The sequence below is a fragment of the Somniosus microcephalus genome, chromosome 17 (assembly GCF_052327205.1).
Source record: "Somniosus microcephalus isolate GS21.2 chromosome 17, FLI_Smic_1.0, whole genome shotgun sequence".
Taxonomy (NCBI): domain Eukaryota; kingdom Metazoa; phylum Chordata; class Chondrichthyes; order Squaliformes; family Somniosidae; genus Somniosus; species Somniosus microcephalus.
This window is the reverse complement of record NC_141003.1, coordinates 57,718,064-57,743,426: the sequence shown is the minus strand read 5'-3', so window position 1 is coordinate 57,743,426 and position 25,363 is coordinate 57,718,064. Positions and strand designations below refer to the sequence as shown.

The 25,363-nt window shown below is 43.5% G+C and overlaps 1 protein-coding gene across 3 annotated transcripts in view; it reads left to right on the top strand.

Annotated features, from left to right (window-relative positions):
* ccdc146 (coiled-coil domain containing 146) overlaps window positions 1–25,363 on the top strand; it is a 161,697-nt gene that overhangs the window by 100,056 nt on the left and 36,278 nt on the right. For 2 of the 3 annotated variants that reach the window (XM_086010420.1, XM_086010421.1), the window contains exons 11-15: window positions 363–533; window positions 1,682–1,770; window positions 3,241–3,405; window positions 7,004–7,228; window positions 15,229–15,457. In XM_086010420.1, coding sequence (XP_085866546.1) covers window positions 363–533; window positions 1,682–1,770; window positions 3,241–3,405; window positions 7,004–7,228; window positions 15,229–15,457 — 879 coding nt within the window. The remainder of the gene's footprint in view (window positions 1–362; window positions 534–1,681; window positions 1,771–3,240; window positions 3,406–7,003; window positions 7,229–15,228; window positions 15,458–25,363) is intronic. The other variant, XM_086010422.1, reaches the window with a different exon arrangement.

The following is a 25,363-nucleotide window of genomic DNA, read 5'->3' as shown; positions in this document are numbered from 1 at the left end:
GGGCAGTCCCAAATCAGCTGGACAATGAAGAAGAGGCGTTGGAGAATGATGGTGTGGTCAACCGTATCAAAGGCTGGGAGGTTGGAGATGGGGCGATTATAGTATAACTATAACTTACTTCAACTCATTACAAAACAGACAGAAAAAATAAGACTAACTATAGTACTTCCTAATCTGAATTTTTGTTAACAAATGAGTTTCCATTGTTAACAGCTAAAATGATTGGTAATGAGATGAGTGCTTCACAAAAAGATATCTGCAGCAAAGGGTTCTAACTATTGTAAAAAAATCTTTTATTGTTTTCTGAAATGTGACTGTTATACAATTTTATACCAAATACCAGTTTTATTTTATGTGTGCAGCTTTCGCTAACTGAGCTAGAGGTTCATTTGTTACATAAGCGTATGCTTGAAGAAGATAATCTCATCACAGAACAAAGACGTGCCCGTGAAGAGGTTGTAAATCTAACTCGTCTAGCCCAGATCAGGTCTGATGAGAGAGATCAAAAAGCAAGGGATCTTATGAATATTCAGGTGCCTCTGAATTGCTAATTTCTCATTCTCATTTTATAAATGATATTTAAAAGTATTGGGAATATGGGTACCGCAGCAGCATTTCTTTGTTTTATCTTTATATAAATTAGCCGGAAATACAAGATATATATTATTCAAAAAAAAATTGGTGTACGCTCCTTTTGAAGAAGACAAGCAGGGCAAAAAACATCAGAGGGCAAATTCAGCAGCGAAGGTTTAACGTTTCTGAAACCATGGAATATTAAGGCCCAATATCTATATTTTTTACAGAATTATAAGGATTAATTTTAATCCTGCCCACCTGACAGAAACTGGGTGGGTGGGCAGTTAAAACCGCCCAGGGGCCTAACCTGCTGAAGTCTCACCGTCTTCCCCCGGGTTCTCCTATTAACCTACTCATCTGAGCAGGTGAGAGGAACATCTGTCGGAAGCCAGTGGGATTCTTCTTTAAATATGCAGAACAGGCACCGATGACGTCAATGGGGTCCAATGGTAATTTTAACTGGAGGCCTGTGTGGGTAGAGGAACCGAGGTCAGAAGAGGTTCAAAAAGGTAAGCCAGTGCTCCTCCAGACTCCACAAGAAAATTTTAAGCCTTCCCTGCCCCGGACTTTACCCCCCCACCACCGCCCCCATCCCAACCTTGAGGCCCTCCCAACCACTTATCTGAGTTCCGGGGACCATGCCGAGGAACCATAGAGCTTCTCCAAGCCCGAAGTTTTCATGTGGGGCCTGGTCCACAAGAAAAAATGACTTACCTTTTCCGCCCTCTTCTGGGCCTGCTGATATGAGCGAGGCAGGCACCAGGCGCCTACTTTACGACACAAAATTAAAGGTCTGATTGATGTCATCACTGAGGCCTTCCCCTGCCTGTGGTGATGGCCTCCCGAAACCCGGGGGTATAAATTCCAGCCAGCATGAGTGCGCCATCAAACCCCCGCACACACCATTCTCGTCAGGTGCGAAGGATTAAAATTGGCTCCAGAAAAAGAGAGACAGAGTGGGGAAACAACAAAAAGACAAAGAAATGCAGACAGAAAGAATTATAGCTTGGTAAACAAATAAATTACAGGAAGAAACTTTTTTTAAATGCTGTTTGTTCACAATATCACAAGATTAATTTGTTATTTTATATTGTTTTTAAAATAGCAAAAGCGTGATCGAACTATAGAAGAGCTGAAAGAAGAGAAACTGGCCTTACAGGATTCTAAGAAGAAACATAGACACTTGCTGATTAGGTAAGGATTTTTTTTTTGTATGAGTCATTTTATCAACGATTTCATCTGTTCTTAAAATCTACCCTTCAAGCGTACCTGCTTTAAGAGAAAAGAATGTCAGTGTGTCAACACTTCCTTTTAAAAATGAGTTAACAAATTAAATCCAGTTATTTTTTTATCATTCTTATCAATAATTTCAAATAAACAATTAAATGTGGAAGCACAAAATATATATTTATAACACTTACGTGTCTGTCATCTATATCAGTTACATTTTTTGTCCATCTATTAAAATTGTTTTTCTCCTTTCTAATTGATTACTTTCCACTTTTGTTATTTATGCAGCATATTACACAAAATCTTTCTGCCCAACTTTAGTTTTCTCACCAATCAAATTACACCCAAAAAATATCTATACAATCATATTGCAGCAAAATAATATTATCGAAGATAATTTTGGCGTAATACTTCCCACCCAGACAGACTAAGAAAAAAACTTTCGTAATACTAGTGCTTGAGTTCTGAGATCAATTCGGAGTCAAATGGAAGGCAGATAACTTATACTTACATTTAAAGCACACTGATGGAGTTCACCTCCCCAAGCCTTGGATTTAAAATCAAGAGGTCTGCACCCTGCCTCACACCCACCTCTTGCCTATACCTGTATTCCACTCCTATACTCCCCTGCCACATGCCCCAAACCTCAGTCTGCATCTATCCTTACCCTAAACCTCAGTGCCAGCCTTCACTCTGACTCATCTCCCTCAAACCTGGTTCCAAAAGACAAACAGCCCAGCTCCATCTTGAGCCTTTGATCAATGCACAGAAGATAGGCTAGTGCCAGTTACATTTCTCATACCATAGTCATATTTTAGCTAAGTTTGTATCCTGGCTATGATATATGTATCTGTAGCTTTTAACGGATCTCAAATATATTGCAACTATATAGCTCACAGTAATTTCCATGTTTTTATATTAGATCTATTAAAATAAAGAATTGTGTTCCAGACTGTCTCAGACATAGCTGCAATGCAATAACCTGAGGGATGGAATACTGAACGATCTCAAATAGAGTAAAAAATTAGAAATATTATGAAATATCTTTTCATATGTATAAATATTACATAATTGACCCTGATTACTGAAAAATAAACCAAGTAATGTCAGAACCCACAGTCACAATTGTGATATATGAAATTTGGCTCAAGAGTGCTTGATAATATATTGAATGACTCGCCATGCTAGAAAAATATTTAAATACAATGATAATGATCTAAGTGCACACCAATATATATATTGGATGAATAGTCTTACAAGTATTGACTCACATAGACTGTCACTGCCACATTCAACCAAATATTCCTAAAGTCAACTAGGAAACAGATCAAGGGTGCAAATAACTTTCTGCATATATTTTCTCTAAAGAAAATTATGGTTGTCACGTGCCATTTTAGCCAAAGGAAAACGTTAATGTTCTGCTTTGTGTTGTAGCCTAAAAAATTTTGTTAAAGTGTATCAGATCATCAAAAATGAGAGAAACAAGTACGTCAATCTCATACAAACTGCAGCACAGATATCTGCAGAAATGCGGGAAAAGATCAAGATTCTACAGAATGAAATGGAAATTCTCAGGACCACTACACTGCTCAAAGACAGGTAAATTCAAAATATAGGATCTAAACAAAGGGAAACTGTATTGTGTGAACAAGGTACACAACTGTGTTTTGAAATAGAAACAAGAATATATTGTCATTTAACAGACAAAGGCTAAATGTGAATAATTTGTGGTCGTTACCTCTCGTGCCATGCACTGACAGTTTCTATTTTATTTGTAAGGTTACAATTTTGATAACATTGTATATCAGTACAAAAAGTAAAAAGTAAATTATTTTCATCATATTGCCACACCTAAAAATGCCTTCAAATGTTATTCAGTGTTCTTCACTGATGTGAATCTTCCATATATGAACTGCATGAGATAATCAGTTCTTAAAGTTTAATTAAAGGGGCCTCCGGGAGGGCCTATATGCTATTTAATGATTATCTTAAAGGAAAAAAATCTAGCACTTTTTCACATATCTAAAAAGCATCGCAAAGCATTTCACATACAATTAATTGCTTTGAAATGTAGCAGCCATTTTGCGCATAGCAAGAACACATAAACATCAATTAATCTGTTTTTGGCGATGTTGTTGGAGGGAGGAATGTTGGCTAGGACATCAGGAGAACTCCCTGCTCTTCTTCAAATAGTGTCATAGGACCCTTAACTTCCATCTTTTAGAGCAAGCAGTCATGGCTAAAAATTCGACGGCGCACGTTTTTCAGACACAAAACGGGTACCAAAGCATCCAATATGGTGGGCAGGATGCGCATGCTCATTACGAGCCGGAAGTGTGCAGCTCGCCATATTGGATCGGGCTTCTCCGTGGATGTCTAGGGCGCATATCGGAACTATTTAAACCAATGAAAATGTTGGTCTTACACTTGTTGTAGTGACATCAGCGACATCTCACCATTTTCAGTCCACCGCTGTGTGATAGAAGTCATCATGGCTCCCCACACCAAATGGAACAGTTACATTTCCCCATGGACAGAGTGAATCAGGACAAGAGAACACTAGGCTTCGCCCACATGGCAAGTTTCCCCAGGGGCCAAGGTGCCATTGACTGCACCCACTTTGACTTGCATGCTCCCCATAACCAGCCTGGCATCTTTATCAATTGAAAGGGATTCCACACCCTTAACATTCCGCTGGTTTGCACCCACGGGCAGCGGGGATGTCTCTATGCCGGTGCTTGTGCAAGCAAGGTGCCGTGACACAGTTGGTGAAGAAGTGGCAGCAGTTGAGGCTGTGGTTTTTTTATTTTATTTATTCATTCATGGGATGTGGGTGTCACTGGCAAGGCCAGCATTTATTGCCCATCCCTAATTGCCCTTGAGAAGGTTCTGGCAGCTAATTCTTCAGTAGGAGAGCCTAGGTGGTCATCAATGTGGTCAGCTTCATCCCACCTATTGTATCAGAGTTCCCCATACACTTTCTCTTCTAGAGATGAAAAAACAGCTGTAATAAATCTAGTTTAATTCACTTTGAGCAGGCGTGAATTAAGAAAATTATAGAAATTTAAGAGAAGAATTTAGATTTTAGATAAGCATTTTTGACATTGCCAGTCATACCTAAAGTAATTAGTTTGAGGTATGTATGGGATACTTGCCTTTATTAGCCAAGGCATAGAATATAAGAGCAGGGATGTTATACTTGAACTGTATAAAACACTAGTTAGGCCTCAGCTAGAGTACTGCTTGCAGTTCTGGTCACCACATTACGGGAAAGATGTGATTGCACTAGGGAGGGTACAGAGGAGATTTACGAGGATGTTGCCAGGACTGGAGAATTTTAGCTATGAGAAAAGATTGGATAGGCTGGGGTTGTTTTCTTTGGATCAGAGGAGGCTGAGGGGAGACCTAATTGAAGTATATAAAATTATGAGGGGCCTAGATAGAGTGGATAGGAAGGAACTGTTTCCCTTGGCAGAGGGGTCAACAACCAGGGGGCATAGATTTAAAGTAATTATTGCTGCAGGAGTTCCTCAGGGCAATATCCTAGGCCCAACCATCTTCAGCTGCTTCATCAATGACCTTCACTCCATTAAAAAGTCAGAAGTGGAGAAGTTCGCTGATGATTGCACAGTGTTCAGTTCCATTCACAACTCCTCAGATAATGAAGCAGTCCGTGCACGCATGCAGCGAGACCTGGACAACATTCAAGCTTGGGCTGATAAGTGCCAAGTAACATTCGCGCCACACAAGTGCCAAGCAATGACTATCTCCAACAAGAGAGAGTCTAACCACCTCCCCTTGACATTCAATAGCATTACCATTGTCGAATCCCCCACCATCAACATCCTGTGGGGGGTCACCATTAACCAGAAGCTTAACTGGACCAGCCACATAATTACTGTGGCTACAAGACCAGGTCAGAAGTTGGGTATACTGCAGCGAGTTACTCACCTCCTGACTCCCCAAAGCCTTTTCACCATCTACAAGGCACAAATCAGGAGTGTGATGGAATACTCTCCACTTGCCTGGATGAGTGTAGCTCCAACAACCCTCAAGAAGCTCAACACCATCTAAGACAAAGCAGCCCGCTTGATTGGCACCCCATCCACCACCTTAAACATTCACTCCCTCTACCACCGGCATACCGTTGCTGCAGTGTGTACCATCTACAAGATGCACTGCAGCAACTCGCCAAGGCTTCTTCGGCAGCACCACCCAAACCCGCGACCTCTACCACCTAGAAGGACAAGGGCAGCAGGCGCATGGGAATACCACCACCTCCAAGTTCCCCTCCAAGTCACACACCATCCTGACTTGGAAATATATCGCCATTCCTGCATCGTCGGAGGATCAAAATCCTGGAACTCCCTCCCTAACAGCACTGTGGGAGCACCTTCACCACACGGACTGCAGCAGTTCAAGCCGGCGGCTCACCACCACCTTCTCGAGGGCAATTAGGGATGGGCAATAAATGCTGCCCTTGCCTGCGATGCCCACATCCTGTGAATGAATTTAAAAAACGCTCCATATGAAATCAATGGAAATGAAAGTTAGGCAGTTTCAATAACGGGTGGCCAATCCACAATGGCAGTGTTATGGCTATGCTGTAAATTGAAAATCTACTTCCATATGCCTGTACTCGAGGATTACTATGGCTATTTTCTGTGAATGTCAATGTTTTAATATTGAGTTGTGTTTCATATCTAGCCCAGAAGCTTCAATTTTCTTAAAATTTGGAAATGTAAACTTAAAACTCATCTGTTCCGGGAGAGAATAAAAGGCCTCTTCATTTTTATATGTACAATTTTGACACTGATTTAGCTTTTGTGGTACAACCCCAGTTCTACAGTCCCTTTTTTGAACTTTTACTAAAGTGGACACAAATGCCATCTTGCTACTTTGAGAATAAATGCAATTATTTTACTCTTAACAATGCTGCTGATACATACCTTAGTCATGGCAATGCTCAGCTACACCCCCATTGCCAGTGCCAAAAATGAATTACCCGAATGATATTACTTTTTGTGCGCCAAAACATAATTTCAGAAGCATCTGGAACTGAGCTGATTTTTTTCCACTGATATAAAATTGGCCTCACTATATTACATAGCACCCTAATTGCTCATGTATACATTATATGTGACTCAAAATAGATTATGTTATTCATCTGTGCAATTTAATCTGATATCCATCACAGCCAGCTGCAAAAATACAAGCTAAAGCACTCCAACAGCTACGTCATCAGAGATAGCCTGCGGAGGGCTATTTGCAAAATCGACCAAGTGGCTCGAGAAATGGGAGAAAAGAGAGAAGGACAAAAGATAAAAATTATCAAACTTAGTGCTATGATTAACCAGTCTGAAGAGGAAATGATAAAGCTACGAAAAAAATATGAGACTGTTGTTCAGAGTCGCAATGAAAGGTAATCTGTCAAAATAGTTGTCAACTATATATGAATATTTTTAATTATTTAACCTGAGATAGATCATAAAAAGGAGGAAACCTAGTTGACTTGGTAATGTAGTGTGAGAGATACTTGCTGCATTTTGGCCCGACTCTGCCGAAAGATCAAGAAATGTCTTTGAATAACTGACAAGCACTAGGAGTGCTCTGTGAGGTCTGAAGTCGGATACCACATCCTAGGTAAAATTGAGAGTTCTGGATAGAAAAGCAAAAAGGGTTAACAAAACAGGAGCAAAGGGGGAATTTTAAAAAGGAAATTATGTAGAAATGTACTATTGTAATACACATACCACTCATTTCCTTCCCCTTTCTCACTACTGTAACTACTACTTTCCACTAACTATAGCATGTATTTTCTTTATTACTACTTGTAGCAAAAAGTAGCTGCGAGTATAAAGTGGTTTACTTTTCCACTAAAATAACAAGTACAAAAAAATACACCTGCACATTACAAGCTACATGCTTACATCATATGACAGTTTCAAACCTTTCAGGTTGGGGAATATTACAGATGTCCCAATATCTTGATAACAACAACAACAACTTGTATTTATATCACGCCTTTAATGTAATAAAACGTCTCAAGGCGCTTCACAGGAGTATTTTAAGACAAAAGATTTGACACCAACCCACATAAGGAGAAATTAGGGCAGGTGACCAAAAGCTTGGTCAAAGAAGTAGGTTTTCAAGGAGGAAAGAGAGCTAGAGAGGTGGAGAGGTTTAGGCCCGGAATTAGGGCCTAGGCAACAGAAGGCACGACCAGCAACGGTTAAGCGATTATAATCAGGAATGCTCAAGAGGGCAGAATTAGAGGAGCGCAAATATCTCGGGGGGTGGGGGGAGGGTTTGTGGGGCTGGAGAAGATTACAGAGATGGGGAGGGGCGAGGCCATGGAGGGATTCGAACACAGGGATGAGAATTTTAAAATCGAGGCGTTGCTTAACCGGGAGCCAATGTAGGTCAGCGAGCACGGGGAAGATGGGTGAATGGGACTTGGTGCGAGTCAGGACACGGGCAGCCGAGTTTTGGATGACCTCAAGTTTACGTAGGGTAGAATGTGGGAGGCCAGCCAGGAGTGCGTTGGAATAGTCAAGTCTAGAGGTAACAAAGGCATTGATGAGGGTTTCAGCAGCAGATGAACTGAGGCAAGGCGGAGACGGACGATGTTACGGAGGTGGAAATAGGCAGTCTTAGTTATGCCGCGGAAAATCACAATGAGAGTTCCTCAATTAACGTCATACTGGAGACTGCCCATTCTCCTCCATTATTAACAATGTGCTAACAAGATCACATTCTCAGAAATCGCACATTTCAAAGCTGCATTTGCTGCAATTTCATTAGCAGGTAGTTATTGTAGAGAAAACAGGCAGTTTCCTGTTTTTCATTACAAGAGAAATTCCCGCCCCCCCATATATTACTGAACAATTTTAAATGTAAAAAATGTTATTTAACTTCACCCCCAAGTCTTGGCTGCCATTGCATTACCTCCAATAAACTCAATCATATTAATCTTGAAACAGTATCAGGGTGACATCAACATCAGAAACAGGAAATTATCTGAGATTATTAATAAACAACAGAGCATAAAACACCATGTGGGCATTAACAAATTATATATTTTGCTGAATTCTGCAGCTGAACCTTTTTCTAAATCAATCACTAAGTAAGTTAGGATTTGTAATGCAATATCCAGGACCTTTATTCTGATTAAAGATTCAATATTTTTAACGATACATTTTTTCAGTCTATGACTTTTATCATGATTGGTGTGATTATCCTTAAAATAATATTTTTTAAATGTTGTTATATATCCTAATTAGAACTAATTGTAATACGAAACCGCATGACTAAATTGTATGGGTTATTCAATAAGACACTGAAACATTAAATATTCTCCTTTAGTATAAATTAGTCTCGTTTGTAATCTGTGTTTAGCTCACAGTGCATGAGTGCAAGTTGGAGGCAGAAGCCGGCGTGCCCAATTCACTGTCCTCTGGATTTAAACATTTTTACATGTTTTTAGAAGCCATGCTACAAGTCTCATTACTTCTCAAATAATACAATGGAATTGCATGGTAATAGCTTCCATGCTGAATCTTACGATTTGGGTGAGGTCCTCACTGCTCACATGTGAAACGGGTACAAGATTGTCCAAATGGCCCGGCTTTTAAGTGTTGGCTTCTTATAAATGTATAGGGGGAAAAATGTGGTTGCTTTGTGCCTCCTGATAACGCCCTAAGAGGGCGCAAAGCAACTTAGCACCCGGGTGCAGCGCTGCACACGCCTCCTGCGAAATTCAGCAGGAGGTTAGCGGCGGTGGTAACCGGTAGCGCCCTGCTGTGCCGCGATCTTTGGGAGCGCCCCCTGAATTACCGCCGGACGATATGTCCGATGGGGTCAGGGGGCCCTACCTGCGGCCGTGAAGGCGCTATTTAAAGGCGAGATGCGGGGCAGCCATTTTTGTTGCTGGCCGCCTGCCAGCACCTGCCTATGCTCCCATCCCCGGCCTACTGAACTGCGCCCCCTCCCCCCCGCCCCCCCCCCCCCCGCGGAGGGCCGGCTGCGTTCCAAGAGCCCGGCTCTTCTCTTGATTGCCGGGCTCTTTTGCCGGCACTCCCGATCCCCAGGGGCCCAGCTGGGCCCCGGGTCGTGCTGCGCAAGGCCCCTCCACTTTAAGAAGGGGAGGAAGGCCTGTAATACTGCGGCGCATAGCACCGCGATATTCCCTCGCAGTGCCCCAAGAGGGATGCGGGGCAATTCCAGTAGCGCCTCGCTTCCCTCAATTTCCGTCACAGGAGTGCTAATTTTTCCGGGGTGCTAAAAGTAGCGCCCCGGCGAAGTTAGCGCCCCAAAGGGGGCATTATTCAATTTTTAGCCCATAGTATTTTCAGTGTTGTTTGGAAAAGTTTGTATTATTCTTTATTTATACAGTGAAACCTGTATAAACGGACACCTGTTAAAAATGGACACTTACTGAGAGACCCAAATAACTTAAAAGGTAACATATACAAAAGGCACTCTGAAACTACAGACAGCCTTCAATGCACTAAGCCCATTTACAACTTAAAACACAGGACACGAAAATCAGCGCAAGGCGGCAGCAGGTTTTGTGAAAAAACAGCTTTTGTGGAATGGGGAGCTCTTTACCCAGCATCCGTAGCAGCAGAGAAACTGCTCTATCTCTGGGATTGAATGCTTGTACAGCTCTATCCCAGGGATAGAGTGGTTTCTCTGCCGCTATGGATGCTGGGTAAAGAACTCCCATTTGACAAAAGATGTTTCTTTCAGAAAGCCCGCTGCCACCTTGCGCAGACCTGCATGCACTGGCCTCACCAACCTTCTGAATCAAAGAAAATACATGCGAACAGCGAGAGGGGCCATCCTTTCCTGCTCCAACACCACGCCCATGCACCCTTTCAGCAGCTGCTGACAGTTCCTCTCCCCCTGACTCTGCCATATTCTTCTTTCCCTTGGCTTCTGATGATGGATCTGCTTCTTTGAGGAGCTTTAGCTTTGGGAGTGAAGGTGGATGGCTGTCCCGAGTCTCTGCTGCTCTATAGAGTGATGGACAGGCCTGTGAGTCCCAGTTATCAGTCAATGTTCCTGCAGACTCACTACTCAACCAGAAAACTGCAGTTTCACTGCTGCACTTAATGTGACCTGTTGTGTTTTCCCTCCCAAATGTTCTCAATCCACTCTAAGACTTGCCTTTGGAAACTTCAATATACCGGCACAAACTGCCATCACATTTCCCCCTTTTTTTGTTCTGTGACTGCCCTAATGCTGGCAAGTAGAAATGAGAAACACAGTTCATTACTGAAGTTACACTCTGCTCCAAGTGAGAGTGGTTTGAAATGAAATGGGAATTTAGACTGCAAAACTGTTAAGTGAACAGAGCTGAAGGTGGTAGGGGATTCTTAGCATTGTTGCAGCTGATTAGGTGCTGATCATAATCTCAGCTGGTTCTTCAAGATTGTGGAGAAACTGTTTACAGTACATACAATGGCAATTTTGAAAATAAGGATAACTGCAAAAAAAGGACTCATGATGCCAGTCCCTAAGTTGTCCGTAATTTACAGTTTCACTATATTGCCTTATCAGGATTTTCATTGGTGCATTACTTTTTCTTGCTATTTAGGATTGATATTTTGTACTGCATGACCTACTTACAACTTATTTGCCTACAGCAGTCTTACTTTCAGCTGCTATTTCACTTGCAGGAAGAAAACTGGGTAGGATTTTAGGGTTCCAATACTGCTCCTTAGGAGGAGAAAGAGCAGTACTTGAAGGGACAAGAAAAGCAGGGGCAAATTTACCTCAGGCACTTACCCAAACTTACCCCAAAACTGCCATTGTTAGTCCAACCATAGCTAACAAGATAAGTTAAAGATAGTATTAGATTAAAGGAAGAGGCTTATAATGTTGCCAAAAAGAGTAGTAAGCCTGAGCATTTGGAGAATTCTGGAATTCAGCAAAGGAGGACCAAGAAATTGATAAAGAAAGAGAAAATAGAATATGAGAGTAAACTAGCAAGAGACATAAAAACAGATTGTACATCTTCTATAGGTATGTAAAAGGGAAGAGATTAGCGAAAGTAAACGTAGGTCCCTTACAGGCAGAGACAGGAGAAATTATAATGTGGAATAAGGAAATGGCAGAGACATTAAACAAATACTTTGTATCTGTTTTCACGGAAGAACATACAAAAAACATTCTGGAAATAGTGGGGAACCAAGGGTCTAGTGAGAATGAGGAACTTAAAGAAATTAGTATTAGTAAAGAAATAGTACTGGAGAAATTAATGGACTAAAAGTCAACAAATCCCCAGGACCTGATGGCCTACATCCTAGAGTTTTAGAAGAGGTGGCTACAGAGATAGTGAACGCATTGGTTTTGATCTTCCAGAATTCCCTAGAGTCTAGAACGGTCCCCGCGGATTGGAAGGTAGCAAATGCAACTATTCAAAAAATGAGGGAGAGAGAAAAAAGGGAACTATAGACTAGTTAGCCTGCCATCAGTAGTAGAGAAATTGCTAGAATCTATTATTAGGGACGTGGTAACAGGGCACTTAGAAAATCATAATATGATTGGACAGAGTCAACACGGATTTATGAAAGGGAAATCGTATTTGACAAATCTGTTTGTTTTTTGAGGTTGTAACTACCAGGGTAAATAAGGGGGAACCAGGGGATGTAGTGTATTTAGATTTTCAGAAAGGATTCAATAAGGTGCCACACAAGAGGTTATTACACAAAATTAGGGCTTATGGGATGGGGGTAATATATTAGCATGGACTGAGGATTGATTAACGGACAGAAAACAGAGAGTAGGAATAAACGTGTCATTTTCGGGTTGGCAGGCTGTAACTAGTGGGGTCAGTGTTTGGGCCTGATGTATTTACAATCTATATCAATGACTTAGATGAGGGGACCGAGTTTAATGAATCCAAGTTTGCTGATGATACAAAGCTAGGTAGGAAAGTAAGTTGTGAGGAGGGTGCAAAGAGGCTGCAAAAGGTTATAGACAGGTTAAGTGAGTGGGCAAGAACATGGCAGATGGAATACAATGTGGAGAAATGTGAGGTTATCCACTTTGGCAGGAAAAATAGAAAAGCAAAATATTTTTAAAATGGTGACAGATTGGGAAATGTTGGTATTCAGAGGGACCTGGGTTTCCTTGTACACAAATCACTAAAAGTTAACATGCAGGTACAACAAGCAATTAGGAAAGCAAATGATATGTTAGCCTTTATTACAAAAGAATTGGAGTATAAAAGTAAAGAAGTCTTACTGCAATTATATAGGGCCTTCGTGAGACCACAGCTGGAGTATTGTGTACAGTTTTGGTCTCCTTACCTAGAGGGAGTGCAACAAAGGTTCACCAGACTGATTCCTGGGATGGGAGGATTGTCCTATGAGGAGAGACTGAGGAGACTAGGCCTGTATTCCCTAGAATTTAGAAGAATGAGAGGTGATCTCATTGAAACATATAACATTTTAAGGGCTTGAAAGGGTAGATGCTGAGAGGATGTTTCCCCTGGCTGGGAAGTCTAGAACTAGGGAGTCACAGTCTCAAAATAAGGGGTCGGCCATTTAGGACTGAGATGAGGAGAATCTTCTTCACTCAAAGGGTTGTGAATCTTTGGAATTCTCTACCCCAGAGGGCTGTGGATGCTCAGTTGTTGAGTATATTCAAGGCAGAGATCGATAAATCTTTGGCTATTAAGGGAATCAAAGGATACGGGCATAGTGCGGGAAGGTGGGTTTGAGGTAGAAGATCAGCCATGATCTTATTGAATGGCAGAGCAGGCTCGAAGGGCTGGATGGCCTACTCCTACTCCTATTTCTTATGTTCTTATATTCTAATTAAATCATAGCTGATCTGAACCTCAACTTCATCTACCTGCCTTAGCTCCATATTCCTTGATACCCTTACCTAACAAAAATCTATCAACCTCGGTTAAAAGCTCCAAATCTCCCAGCATCCACATTCTTTTGAGGGAGAAGATTCCCAATTTCTACTACCCTTTGTGTGAAAAAGTGCTTCCTGATTTTAAGATTCTTGATTCCCCCAAATAGTATCTACCCTATTGGATCGTTTTAACATTTCAAACAACTTAATCAAATCGCCCCTCAATCTTCTATAGTAAAGGGAAAGAAAGTAAGTTTATGCAACCTGTCCTCATAATCTAACCCTCAAAGACCGGTATCATTCTAACGAATCTGCACTACACCCCCTGCAAGGTCAATATATCCTTCCTGAGGTGCGGTGCCCAAAACTGAATGCAGTGCTCCAGGTGGGGTCTGACCATGGCTCTGTACAGCTGAAGCATCACTTCCTCCCCTTTGTATTCCAGATGAAGACCAACATTTCATTAGCCTTTTTGAACCTCTCTACCAGCTTTTAATGATGTGTACTTGGATTCCCAAATCTCTTTGCTCTTCTACAGTTCCTAGTTTTCCACCATTTAGAAAATACTCTGATATTAGTTATTATAGATTTCATCCTGTGCTTATATGGTAATATATTACCCAGACTGAACCACGACAAGCCATGTCACATGAGAACTAAGCAGAAAAGAACCAGCGAGTTCTAGTTCCTCTGGTGAAAATGTAAGTGTTCAAGTGAGAAAGAAAAAGTTACAGTTTTCACCATACTCCTCTAGAACTTAAGTATCTAGAATGTTGTAGGACAAACCAGGCAGAAGATTTTAAATATTAATAAGTAGCTGACTGTACTGTTTGGGATGAGTTTTTTGTTTTCACGTAGCTGAGTGACACTGATGTTTCTGCCAGGATCAGAGAGGATGTCTATGAGGTGCTTTGATGTTAACATTGAACACTTTAGCTACAGTCAGTCCATTGGTCATTCACAGACCACAACGAGTGTTCAGGTGCTGGCCATTGAACCCACAAAATTAGGAATAACTTCCATGGGCAGTGTTACACCAATGATAGCTTCAACAAGCACTACGAATCTGCCATGGGAAATACAGGCAAAAATTTTTTATAATTACATAAATTAATAAGAAAAAGAAGGAAAGTTTGAGGAGGGAAGAAGGAAGAACAAACAAATAAAGTGCATAAATACAGCCTATTATGTTAATTTTAATTACTGGTTAATTTAAATCTTTTTAGTGCTGTGATATATCCATTGCTAAATTTGAAATACTGGATAATTCAAATTTTCCAGCACAATGAAAAATTACATCTTTTATACTGTAACTAAATGGGAATAAGAGGTTTTGGGAAGGAAAGAACACAGTTACTTGAATCTAAAGGCAGTTTTGTGAAGTGGAAGGTAAATGTGAAGCCAACAGGAGTACTCCTGTTTCTAAGCCTCTAAACATCACAACGTTCAAGTTGGCTAAAAGACCTGTAACAAAGAACTGAACAAATGAGAGTCAGGAAACAAGAAAACAATAATCTGATGCAGTGTTTGTGTCTTTTTTGTTTATAGAGGAATACATTTGATTGAAAGAGAAGAGGAAGTTTGTATTTTCTATGAGAAGCTAAGCATTCAGGACTCATTGATTGGTAATGGAGATGTGGAATTACACAGTATGGAGGAGGAACTACGATTCTTGAATATTCAGCTGGCAGAGGAAAAGAGACAGATTGAAAAGGTTTGCAAAGATGTGCCAAGTAAACATGAACTGGAGTCAAACTTGACCACGTTACTGGCACAGGTAAGAAAAGGATAAATTCAGTAGTTTTTTTGTTACTGAAAAGGACAAACTTGTTTGAGGATATTTATAAATAAAGTAGATAGTGAAACGTGGATAGTGAAATATTTGGATTTTTATAAAGGCCTTTGACAAAGTCCAAACTGAATGACTACTAATAAAAACCATGGGAATTCAAGATAGAAGATAGATTTAGAAAAATAGGAAACAGAGTACTCAGGAAGATGTAGTATAAGATTGGGGGAGGCTAGAAATCAGAGGGCTGTATCCTCTGATGTGAGCGATCTGGTGGTCTCACCCCATTAAAGTGGATTAAAGGGTTTTAGGGTTCTACATGGCAACACATACAGTGAGAACCCTAATTAGTGTCTCCTTTAACCAGAGTGCAGTGTGAAGAGTTTGTTCTTCATTGCAATAGTGACTACAATTCATAGAAACATAGAAGATAGGAGCAGGAGTAGGCCATTCGGCCCTTCGAGCCTGCTCTGCCATTCAACGAGATCATGGCTGATCATCCAAACCCTAGCATCTGGTCCCTACACCGACAGCCATCCCACCCAAGCCCTATCCCTGTAACCCCGTAACCCCACATATTTAATCCCCCCTAACACTAAGGGCCAATTTTTTATCATGGCCAATCAACCTAACCCACACATCTTTGGACTGTGGGAGGAAACCGGAGCACCCGGAGAAAACCCACGCAAACACGGGGAGAATGTGCAAACTCCACACAGACAGTCACCCGAGGCCGGATTTGAACCCGGGTCCCTGGCGCTGTGAGGCAACAGTGCTAACCACTATGCCACCGTGCTTCATTGGCTGTGAAACACTTTGGGTTGTCCTGAGGTCAAGAAAGCCACTATATAAATGCAAGTTCATTCATTGTAGTTTTAGTTGTATAGCTCTTAATTTTAGGGGATGAAAAGTGTGCAAATTGCCGGGGTGCCCAAAGAAGAAAAGGGAGAGTGGCCAGTGTATTACCTCACCTGCGCTGCTCAGTTCACTGAACTTCTTGTGACACTAGTCTGCATTTCTGTGGGTGAAAGTTAGCACTCCGTGTCATCGTGCAATACTCATATACAGCATCATGGATTACAGTAAAGCATTACACATCATAAATGTGGCACTTTGAACTGTCTGTCTAATTATATTTGACATTTTCTTTTGCCCTTTCTGCCACAATGTGATTCTGTTCTATAGACCTTATGTCAGTACTACAATTTCTATGTGTGTGTGTGTCACCATTGTTTCATTGCTGAAGTTCCAACATAGCAAAAAATGTGCATTACTTTGCCAGGCTCGGTCTGGAAGCTATAATGTAGTAGCAGAATCTCAGAGTGAGTACTTGTAGAATGATGAGAAGCTAAATTACTTTGCTCTCCTTGAAGTAAAATAGTTTGCCAAATTGCAAAATTTTCACACTAATTTGAAATGGAACAATTTTAATTAATTTTGTAAAAATAATTTCACCTGGAATTTCTCCAGGCTTTCTATCAATCTTGTGCCATAGTTCCAGTGGGAGATTGGGAACAACCTACGGAAATTTTACCCATCTGTAAAATCACTGTTGAAGAAACATGCTCATTTGTGAGTAATAATTCGATACGTAAAGTCAATGTCCAGACAGAATGGCCAATCAAAGCCTTACCTGCCCGATGGGAACAGAGTGGACAGGTGGTTAAAATAGCGGTAGAGTTCTTACTGCTGTGTTCCTGATGCACTTCTGCCTGCCGCCATCTTAATCGCACAGTTTTCAGAGTCAGGCGGCGGTCTTGTAAATACATGTAAATCTGGGTCCTATGATACAATTAGGGCCCCAACGCCATTTTTACGTGAAATCGAGGAATTCTTGTCTCATGTCCAATCGGCCAGTAAAACCAAGTGAGATTAGTCTCTCTGACCTACTATTTATTGGGGCACTTACCTGCAGGTCCTTGGGTCACAGGATATGTGTTCCATTGTGCTGTTTGGATTGCCAGAAGAGTTTCCAGCTCCCGGATTACTTCATTTTTTGCCTTGCTTAGTCTCTGTAAGCTTTATCTGCTTATCATGTGTGCTATTATTGCCAGTTTCATTTGGATGGATGAACAGTTGGAGGATTAGGAGCAAGCAGCACCAGTTGTGCCTATTAGAAGACAATGGGTGAGGGAGGCTGCTCGTAGGAGGCTATAATCAGCACACATGGTGTACAGACTAAGATTCACTCTTGGACCTATCCAAGGAATAGTGCATCAGGAGGCTGTGCTTCTCCAGGCAAGCAGTTGCAGACCTCTGTATCCTCCAGCAACAGGACCTGCTTGCTGCCTGATGGAACAGGTGACCATACTTTGCAAGTGGCCGTCAAATTCACCACAGCCCTTAACTTCTTTGCTTCTGGCTCTTTCCAATCTGTTACAGGGACATCAGCCACATCCCCCAGTCTGCCATACACATAAGCGGATCACCAATACCTTGTTTGCCAGGACTGACCTGAACGTCACCTTCTCCATTGACCTCAACAGTTAACAGGAGAGCGCTCGGGGATTTGCTGCCGTGGCTGGCATCCCTCACATCCATAGCGTCACTGCTGCACACATACTGCCCTCAGGGCACTGGAATACCAGCCAACAGCCTTTGTAAATAGAATAGGCTACCACACCATTCATTTCCAGGTAGTGTCCGATCACAGAAACAGGATCATACAAGTTTGTGCAGGGTATCCAAGCAGCTGTCACGATGCATTTATCCTGCGACAGTGTACCATTCCCACAATATTCAACCCTTCCAGCAGAACTGCTGGGGCACAAGGGATACTCCCGACACATGTGGCTCATGGCACTCCTCCGGAACCCTGCCACACATGCAACACAGATATAATCAAAGCCAGGGCACCACCAGGATCATTACTGAGCACAACATAGGGCTGCTCAAGTAGACATTCAGGTGTCTTGACAGATCTGGGGGCCCCCTACAATATGCCCGTATCATAGTGTTCTGCTGCATCCTGCACAACCTATTGATACAGAGAGGCCTACATTTGGAGGAGGAACAGCAGCAGCAGTCCTCATCAGACGAGCAAGACCAGGGTGAAGGCAAAGAAGCAGCAGAAGGAGGGCCACCTCATAACATTGTAGCAAGAGACGAGGAGTGTGAATTGCTCAGCGATTCCAGTGACCTGCTCACCCCTGCCCTGCAAATTATACAAAGTCCTTTTGCATTAACTGTCCCTGTTACATCTTTCACCACCCCCTTAATCATGCATCACATAACATTAAAACCATTCTGCCAGCTTCCACATCAATGACATACTGACAATGCAGACTCAGAAACTGCTGTAAAACCACACAGCAGACCAAAGTGCCAAATATGATAAAGGTGATGAATTTAATTCCCAACACAATGGCCCAGTAATTCCTCTCTGAACGCGTGAGTACGGTCGGGGTACTCACGCGTCTGGCCGGAGGAAATGCCCGTGTTCAGCATGCACAGCGCATGCGGGGAAAACCGGCATTTCCAGTCCTCTGAACGAAGGGGTTCAGAGGCACAGCGCGTGCGACTGCACAGGCAGCGCTTGCGCAGTGAACTTCGTCGATTTCATTCATGGATTCAGTGAGGGTAAGTCCTTACAAGTTACACTTGAAAAAAGCATGTGCAAAGTTGCTCCAAGGCTGCGGAGGAAGATATATTTTATCGTGGAGCTTCTGAAAGGCAATATTTTTGTTTGGGAAAGGGAGGAAAGTTATTTTAAGAAATGCTGAGGTAAGTTTTAAAGTTTAAATTTTTTTTTTTAAACGGGTTTTCAGTACGGTAGGTAGAAGGAGCAATTGTGGCTGTGTGAATTGAATGTGAGAATGAGTGTTCTAAAATGAGTAATGTAACATTTCCAACACTTTTAAGAAAGAAACATTTCATCAGTAATTATGTATGTATGTCCGCATATATTCCTTTACGTATATGTATGTATGTTTTATATTCCTTTACTTATGTGTATGAATGTATGTTTTTAATTATGATTTTCCAATAAGTTACTTTCTCTGAAAGTCATAATTAAATACATACATTCATACACATAAGTAAAGGAATATATACATACACGCAAAGGAATATATACAGACATAAAAGAATATATTACTGATGAAAAGTTTCTTTCTTAAAAATGTTGGAGTCATTTTCACATTTAATAAACACAGCAAATTCAATTCACATAGCCACAATTGATCCTTCTACCTACAGTACTGAAAACCCGTTTTAAAAAACAAAAATAAACTTTAAAACTTACCTCAGCATTTCTTAAAATAACTTTCCTCCCTTTCCCAAACAAAAATATTGCCTTTCAGAAGCTCCACAATAAGAAATATCTTCCTCCGCAGCCTCTGGAGCAACTGTACTCATGCTTTTTTCATGTGTAAGTTGTAAGGACTTGACCTCACTGAAAGCATGAATGAAAGCGGCGAATTTTACTGCGCACGCGCTGCCTGTACAGTCGCACGCGTTCTGCCTCTGAACCCCTTCGTTCAGAGGACAGGAAATGCCGGTTTTCCCCACATGCGCTGTGCATGCTGAAAACTGGCATTTCCTCCGGCCAGACGCATAAGTACCCCGACCGTACTCGCGCGTTTGGAAGGGAATTACTGGGCCAACATTTTACATGTCAATAAAATGAAAAATTTAACAATTGCACGATTTGCCCCCTCGCATCTGCGACTGAGGGTCCAAGGAGGTGCATTGCGCAAGAGGTCATCGTCGTACGTATCCTCACACTGTTCCCTTTCGGGAACTGTATGAAGTGGTGGAAGGATTTCTGGCCACGTTAACACTCCTTCTGTGACCATAACCATCTTCATACCAGCCATTAGTGTGGTTAGTCCTATGGCGTGAGGGTTTTACGGGCTCCCACAACCCATCTGAGGGGGGGGGGCCACCCACACCCGCGGACGCAAGTATCCCGCTGGATGTCCACCCAGAATTTATAGTTGGAGCTCCGACTCCACTTGCCGGGACTGTCTGGAGCGGGGTTCGAAACCCTACTCCTTCTGGCCCAGCGGCGGGGATGCTTACCGCTACGCAAAAGGCCCACTCCGCGCAAAAGGTGACACCCATACGTTTCCTGCGCCTTTTCCCTCCCCGTGACTGGAGCCCTATGCTGCCACTTGAAAGACCAAGCTATCTGTCCTTTTTGTGGCGCCTTTGACTTCTCATTACCAATGATGAGCAAGTGCTGCGCCTCCACCTCGTTGAGGAGATTGCTGAGGTCATCATCAGTTCAATTGTGAGTTCTTTTAATGCCGTGAATTGTGCTCATTCCAGCCATTTCATGTTGCTAATCGGATTGGGCCTTTGGCGTAGCGGTAGGATCCCCGCCGCTGGGCCAGACGGGGTAGGGTTTCGTAACCCTGCTCCAGACAGTCCCGGCAAGTGGAGTCGGAGCTCCGGCTCTAAATTCTGGGTTGACATCCAGTGGGATATTTGCGTCTGTGGGTGTGGGTGGCCCCCCCTCCTTGTATAGCTTGTGGGAGCCTGTAAAACCCTCCCGCCATAGGACTAACCACCCTAATGGCTGGTTCAAAGATGGTTACGGTCACGGAATGAGCGTTAATCACGGCCATAAATCCTTCCACCACTTCATACAGTTCCCCAAAGGGAACAGTGTGAAGACACGTATGACGACGACATTGCTAAATAAATAAATGGAATTAAAAAAAATCTTTTAGGGCTTTTAAAAGTCTTTAAATTGCTTTAATTCTGTTTAAAACTACTTCAGATTCTTCAAAATAATGTAAACGTTTTTAAAAGTTTATAAAAGTTACCAAAAGCTTCATAAAAATACCAGAAACCTATTTAAAATGCTGCTTTGCATGTAAAAATGCTTAGCAGCTTGTGAGAAACATTGGGGGCGTGTCCTATTAAACTGAGACCTCAAGGGGTGTGTCTCAGTTGCACAGCGCGCTACAGGCTTCGCGCTGGCTGCACCCCTGGGCGGCGTGACGTCAGACGCTGCCCGGGAGTCAACATTTTAAAACAGCAATTCCAGGCGTCCCTGAAGCTCAACGGCCGGCGCGTCGGGTAAGTGCATATCGGGGGCTTACACGCGCGTCAAGCCCCCGACCCGAATTTCTGGGCCATTAATTGATCTATTCATTTCTCACCCAAGTGTCAACCCATAGTACCTTTCTTATAAGAAGGTTACCTAACTCTACTATACCTACGAAGTGGTCCCCTATTGCCCTCAAAGAAACTGGTGGAATGTTGCTGTTGCTCATGTGGGGGCCTTCAAGATGCTCGTGACTGGTAACTTCTGGGTGCTTGCGCCTGTGAGGCCCCGGCTGGAGACTGCTGCACCTCGACTGCAGCCAGGACAGTCTGGTTCAGCTGACATGCTGTCACCATGGCTGGTATTTGTTGAGGGGGTGGTGAAGGAGCAGACATACTGACATTCTGAGAGGAGGCAACACATACTGCTCCCTCGCGTCACTGCCATTCCCGTGGGGCTGAGGCTCATCACTTCCACTGATCTGCAGGAGAGCAGACTGCAGAGGATGAGTGACCTTGAAAGACCATATCCATTTGCTCCACCAGTTTCTCCAAGGTGGACATCTGCCTCTCCAAGATGGAGCACAGGTTTGAGCTCAGAGTCTGCACGGCAGCCATTTGATCTTCCACCAAAGCTAGCATCAGTAATGGTGACCACGAAACTATTGAATTGTCATAAAACCCCATCTGGTTCACGAATGTCCTTACCTGGTCTGGCCTCCAGACCCACAGCAATGTGGTTGGCCCTTAACTGCCCTCTGAAATGGCAAGCCACTCAGTTGTAACAAACCACTACGAAAAACAATAATAAGAATAAAACTGGACGGACCACTTGGCATTGACCTAGGCACGGGCTTCAGACACGGCACACCCAGCCCAGTCGATCCTGCAAAGTCCTCCTCACTAGCATCTGGGGACTTGTGCCAAAATTGGGAGCGTTGACCCACAGACTAGTCAAGCAACAGCCTGACATAGTCATACTCACAGAATCAGCCAATGACTCAGACTCCCCCATCACCATCCCTGGGTATTTCCTGTCCCACCGGCAGGACATACCCACCAGAGGTGGCGGCACAGTGGTGTACAGTCGGGAGGGGGTGGCCCTGGGAGTCCTCAACATTGACTCTGGACCCCATGAAGTCTCATGGCTTCAGGTCAAACATGCAGCAAGGAAACCTCCTGCTGATTACTACCTACAGTCCTCCCTCAGCTGATGAATTAATACTCCTCCATGTTGAACACCACTTGGAAGAAGCATTGAGGGTAGCAAGGGCTTAGAATGTGCTCTGGGTGGTGGACTTTAATGTCCATCACCAAGAGCGACTTGGTAGCACCACTACTGACCGAGCTGGCCGAGTCCTGAAGGACATAGCTGTCAGTCTGGGCCTGCAGTAGGTGGTGAGAGAACCAACACAAGAGAAAAACCTACTTGACCTCGTCCTCTTCAATCTACCTGTCACAGATGTATCTATCCATGACAGCATTGGTGGCAGTACCGCACAGTCCTTGTAGAGATGAAGTCCTGTCTTCACACTGAGGACACCTTCCATTGGATTGTGTGGCACTACCACTGTGTAAATGAGAGAGATTCATAACAGATCTAGCAGCTCAAAGCTGGGCATCCATGAGGCGCGGTGGGCCATCAGCAGCAGAATTGTATTCCAACACAATCTGTAAACTCATGGTCTGGCATATCCCTCACTCTACCATTACCATCAAGCCAGGGGACCAACCCTGGTTCAATGAAGAGTGCAGGAGCATGCTAGGAGGAGCACCAGGCATACCTCAAAATGAGGTGCCAACCTAAGGAAGCTGTAACACAGGACTATATGCATGCTAAACAGTGGAAGCAGCATGCTATTGGCAGAGCTAAGCAATCCCACAATCAACAAATCAGATCAAAGCTCTGCAGTCCTGCTACATCCAGTCGTGAATGGTGGTGGACAATTAAACAACTAACGCCAGGAGGAGGCTCCATGAATATCCTTATCCTCAATGCTGGCAGAGCCCAGCACGCGAGTGCAATATACAAGGCTGAAATGTTTGCAACCACCTTCAGGCAGAAGTGCCAAGTGGATGATCCATATCGGCTTCCTCCTGAGATCCCCACCATCACAGAAGCCAGTCTTCAGCCAATTCGATTCACTCCACGTGTTATCAGGAAATGGCTGAGTGCACTGGATACAACAAAGGCTATGGGCGTCGACAACATCCCAGCTGTCATGCTGAAGACTTGTGCTCCAGAACTAGCCACGCCTCTAGCCAAGCTGTTCCAGTACAGCTACAACACTGGCACCTACCCAACAATGTGTAAATTGCTCAGGTATGTCCTGTCCACAAAAAACAGGACAAATCCAATCCGGCCAATTACCGCCCCATCAGTCTACTCTCAATCATCAGCAAAGTGATGGAAGGTGTCATCGACAGTGCTATCAAGTGGCACTTACTCACCAATAACCTGCTCACCGATGCTCAGTTTGGGTTCCGCCAGGACCACTCTGCTCCAGACCTCATTATATCCTTGGTCCAAACATGGACAAAAGAGCTGAATTCCAGAGGTGAGGTAAGAGTGACTGCCCTTGACATCAAGGCAGCATTTGACCGAGTGTGGCACCAAGGAGCCCTAGTAAAATTGAAGTCAGTGGGAATCGGGGAAAACTATTCATTGGCTGGAGTCATACCTAGCACAAAGCAAGATGATTGTGGTTGTTGGAGGTCAATTATCTCAACCCCAGGACATCGCTGCAGGAGTTCATCAAGGCAGTGTTCTAGGCCCATCCATTTTCAGCTGCTTCATCAATGACCTTCCCTCCATCATAAGGTCGGAAGTGGGGATGTTCACTGATGATTGCACTGTGTTCAGTTCCATTCGCAACTCCTCAGATGATGAAGCAGTCCATGCCCACATGTAGCAAGACCTGGATGACATTGAGGCTTGGGCTGATAAGTGGCAAATAACAGTCACGCCACACAAGTGCCAGGCAATGACTATCTTCAACAAGCGAGAGTCTAACCATCGGCCCTTGACATTCAATAACATTACCATCGCCGATTCCCCCACCATCAACATCCTGGGGGTCACCGTTGACCAGAAGCTTAATTGGACCAGCCACATAAATACTGTGGCAACAAGAGTGGGTCAGAGGCTGGGTATTCTGTGGCAAGTGTCTCACCTCCTGACTCCCCAAAGCCTTTCCACCATCTACAAGGCACAAGTTAGGAGTGTGATGGAATACTCTCCACTTGCCTGGATGAGTGCAGCTCCAACAACACTCAAGAAGCTTGACACCATCCAGGACAAAGCAGCCCATTTGATTGGCACCCCATCCACTACCTTAAACATTCTCTCCCTCCACCACCAGCACACCGTGGCTGCAGTGTGTACCATCTACAAGATGCACTGCAGCAACTCGCCAAGGCTTCTTCGGTAGCACCTCCCAAACCCGCGACCTCTACCACCTAGAAGGACAAGGGCAGTAGCCACATGGGAACACCATCACCTGCAAGTTCCCCACCATCCTGACTTGGAAGTATATCGCCGTTCTGTCATCATCGCTGGGGCAAAATCCTTGAATTCCCTCCCTAACAGCACTGTGGGAGTACCTTCACCACAGGACTGCAGCGGTTCAAGAAGGCGGCTAACCACCACCTTCTCAAGGGCAATTAGGGATGGGCAATAAATGCTGGCCTTGCCAGTGACGCCCACATCCTGTGAACGAATAAAAAAAAACAGCTCGGATAAGCCTTCCCCAATGGTCATGGCTTTTCCCAGGCCGATAATCACCAGGGCTTACTGCTCTCTTTGTGTCTGGGCTCTGAAGTCTAGTACTCCTTCCCTGGCATTACTTCTCGCATTTGCATTATGTGCTGTATTGTCCTGCAGGCAGTGAGGGCGAGAGT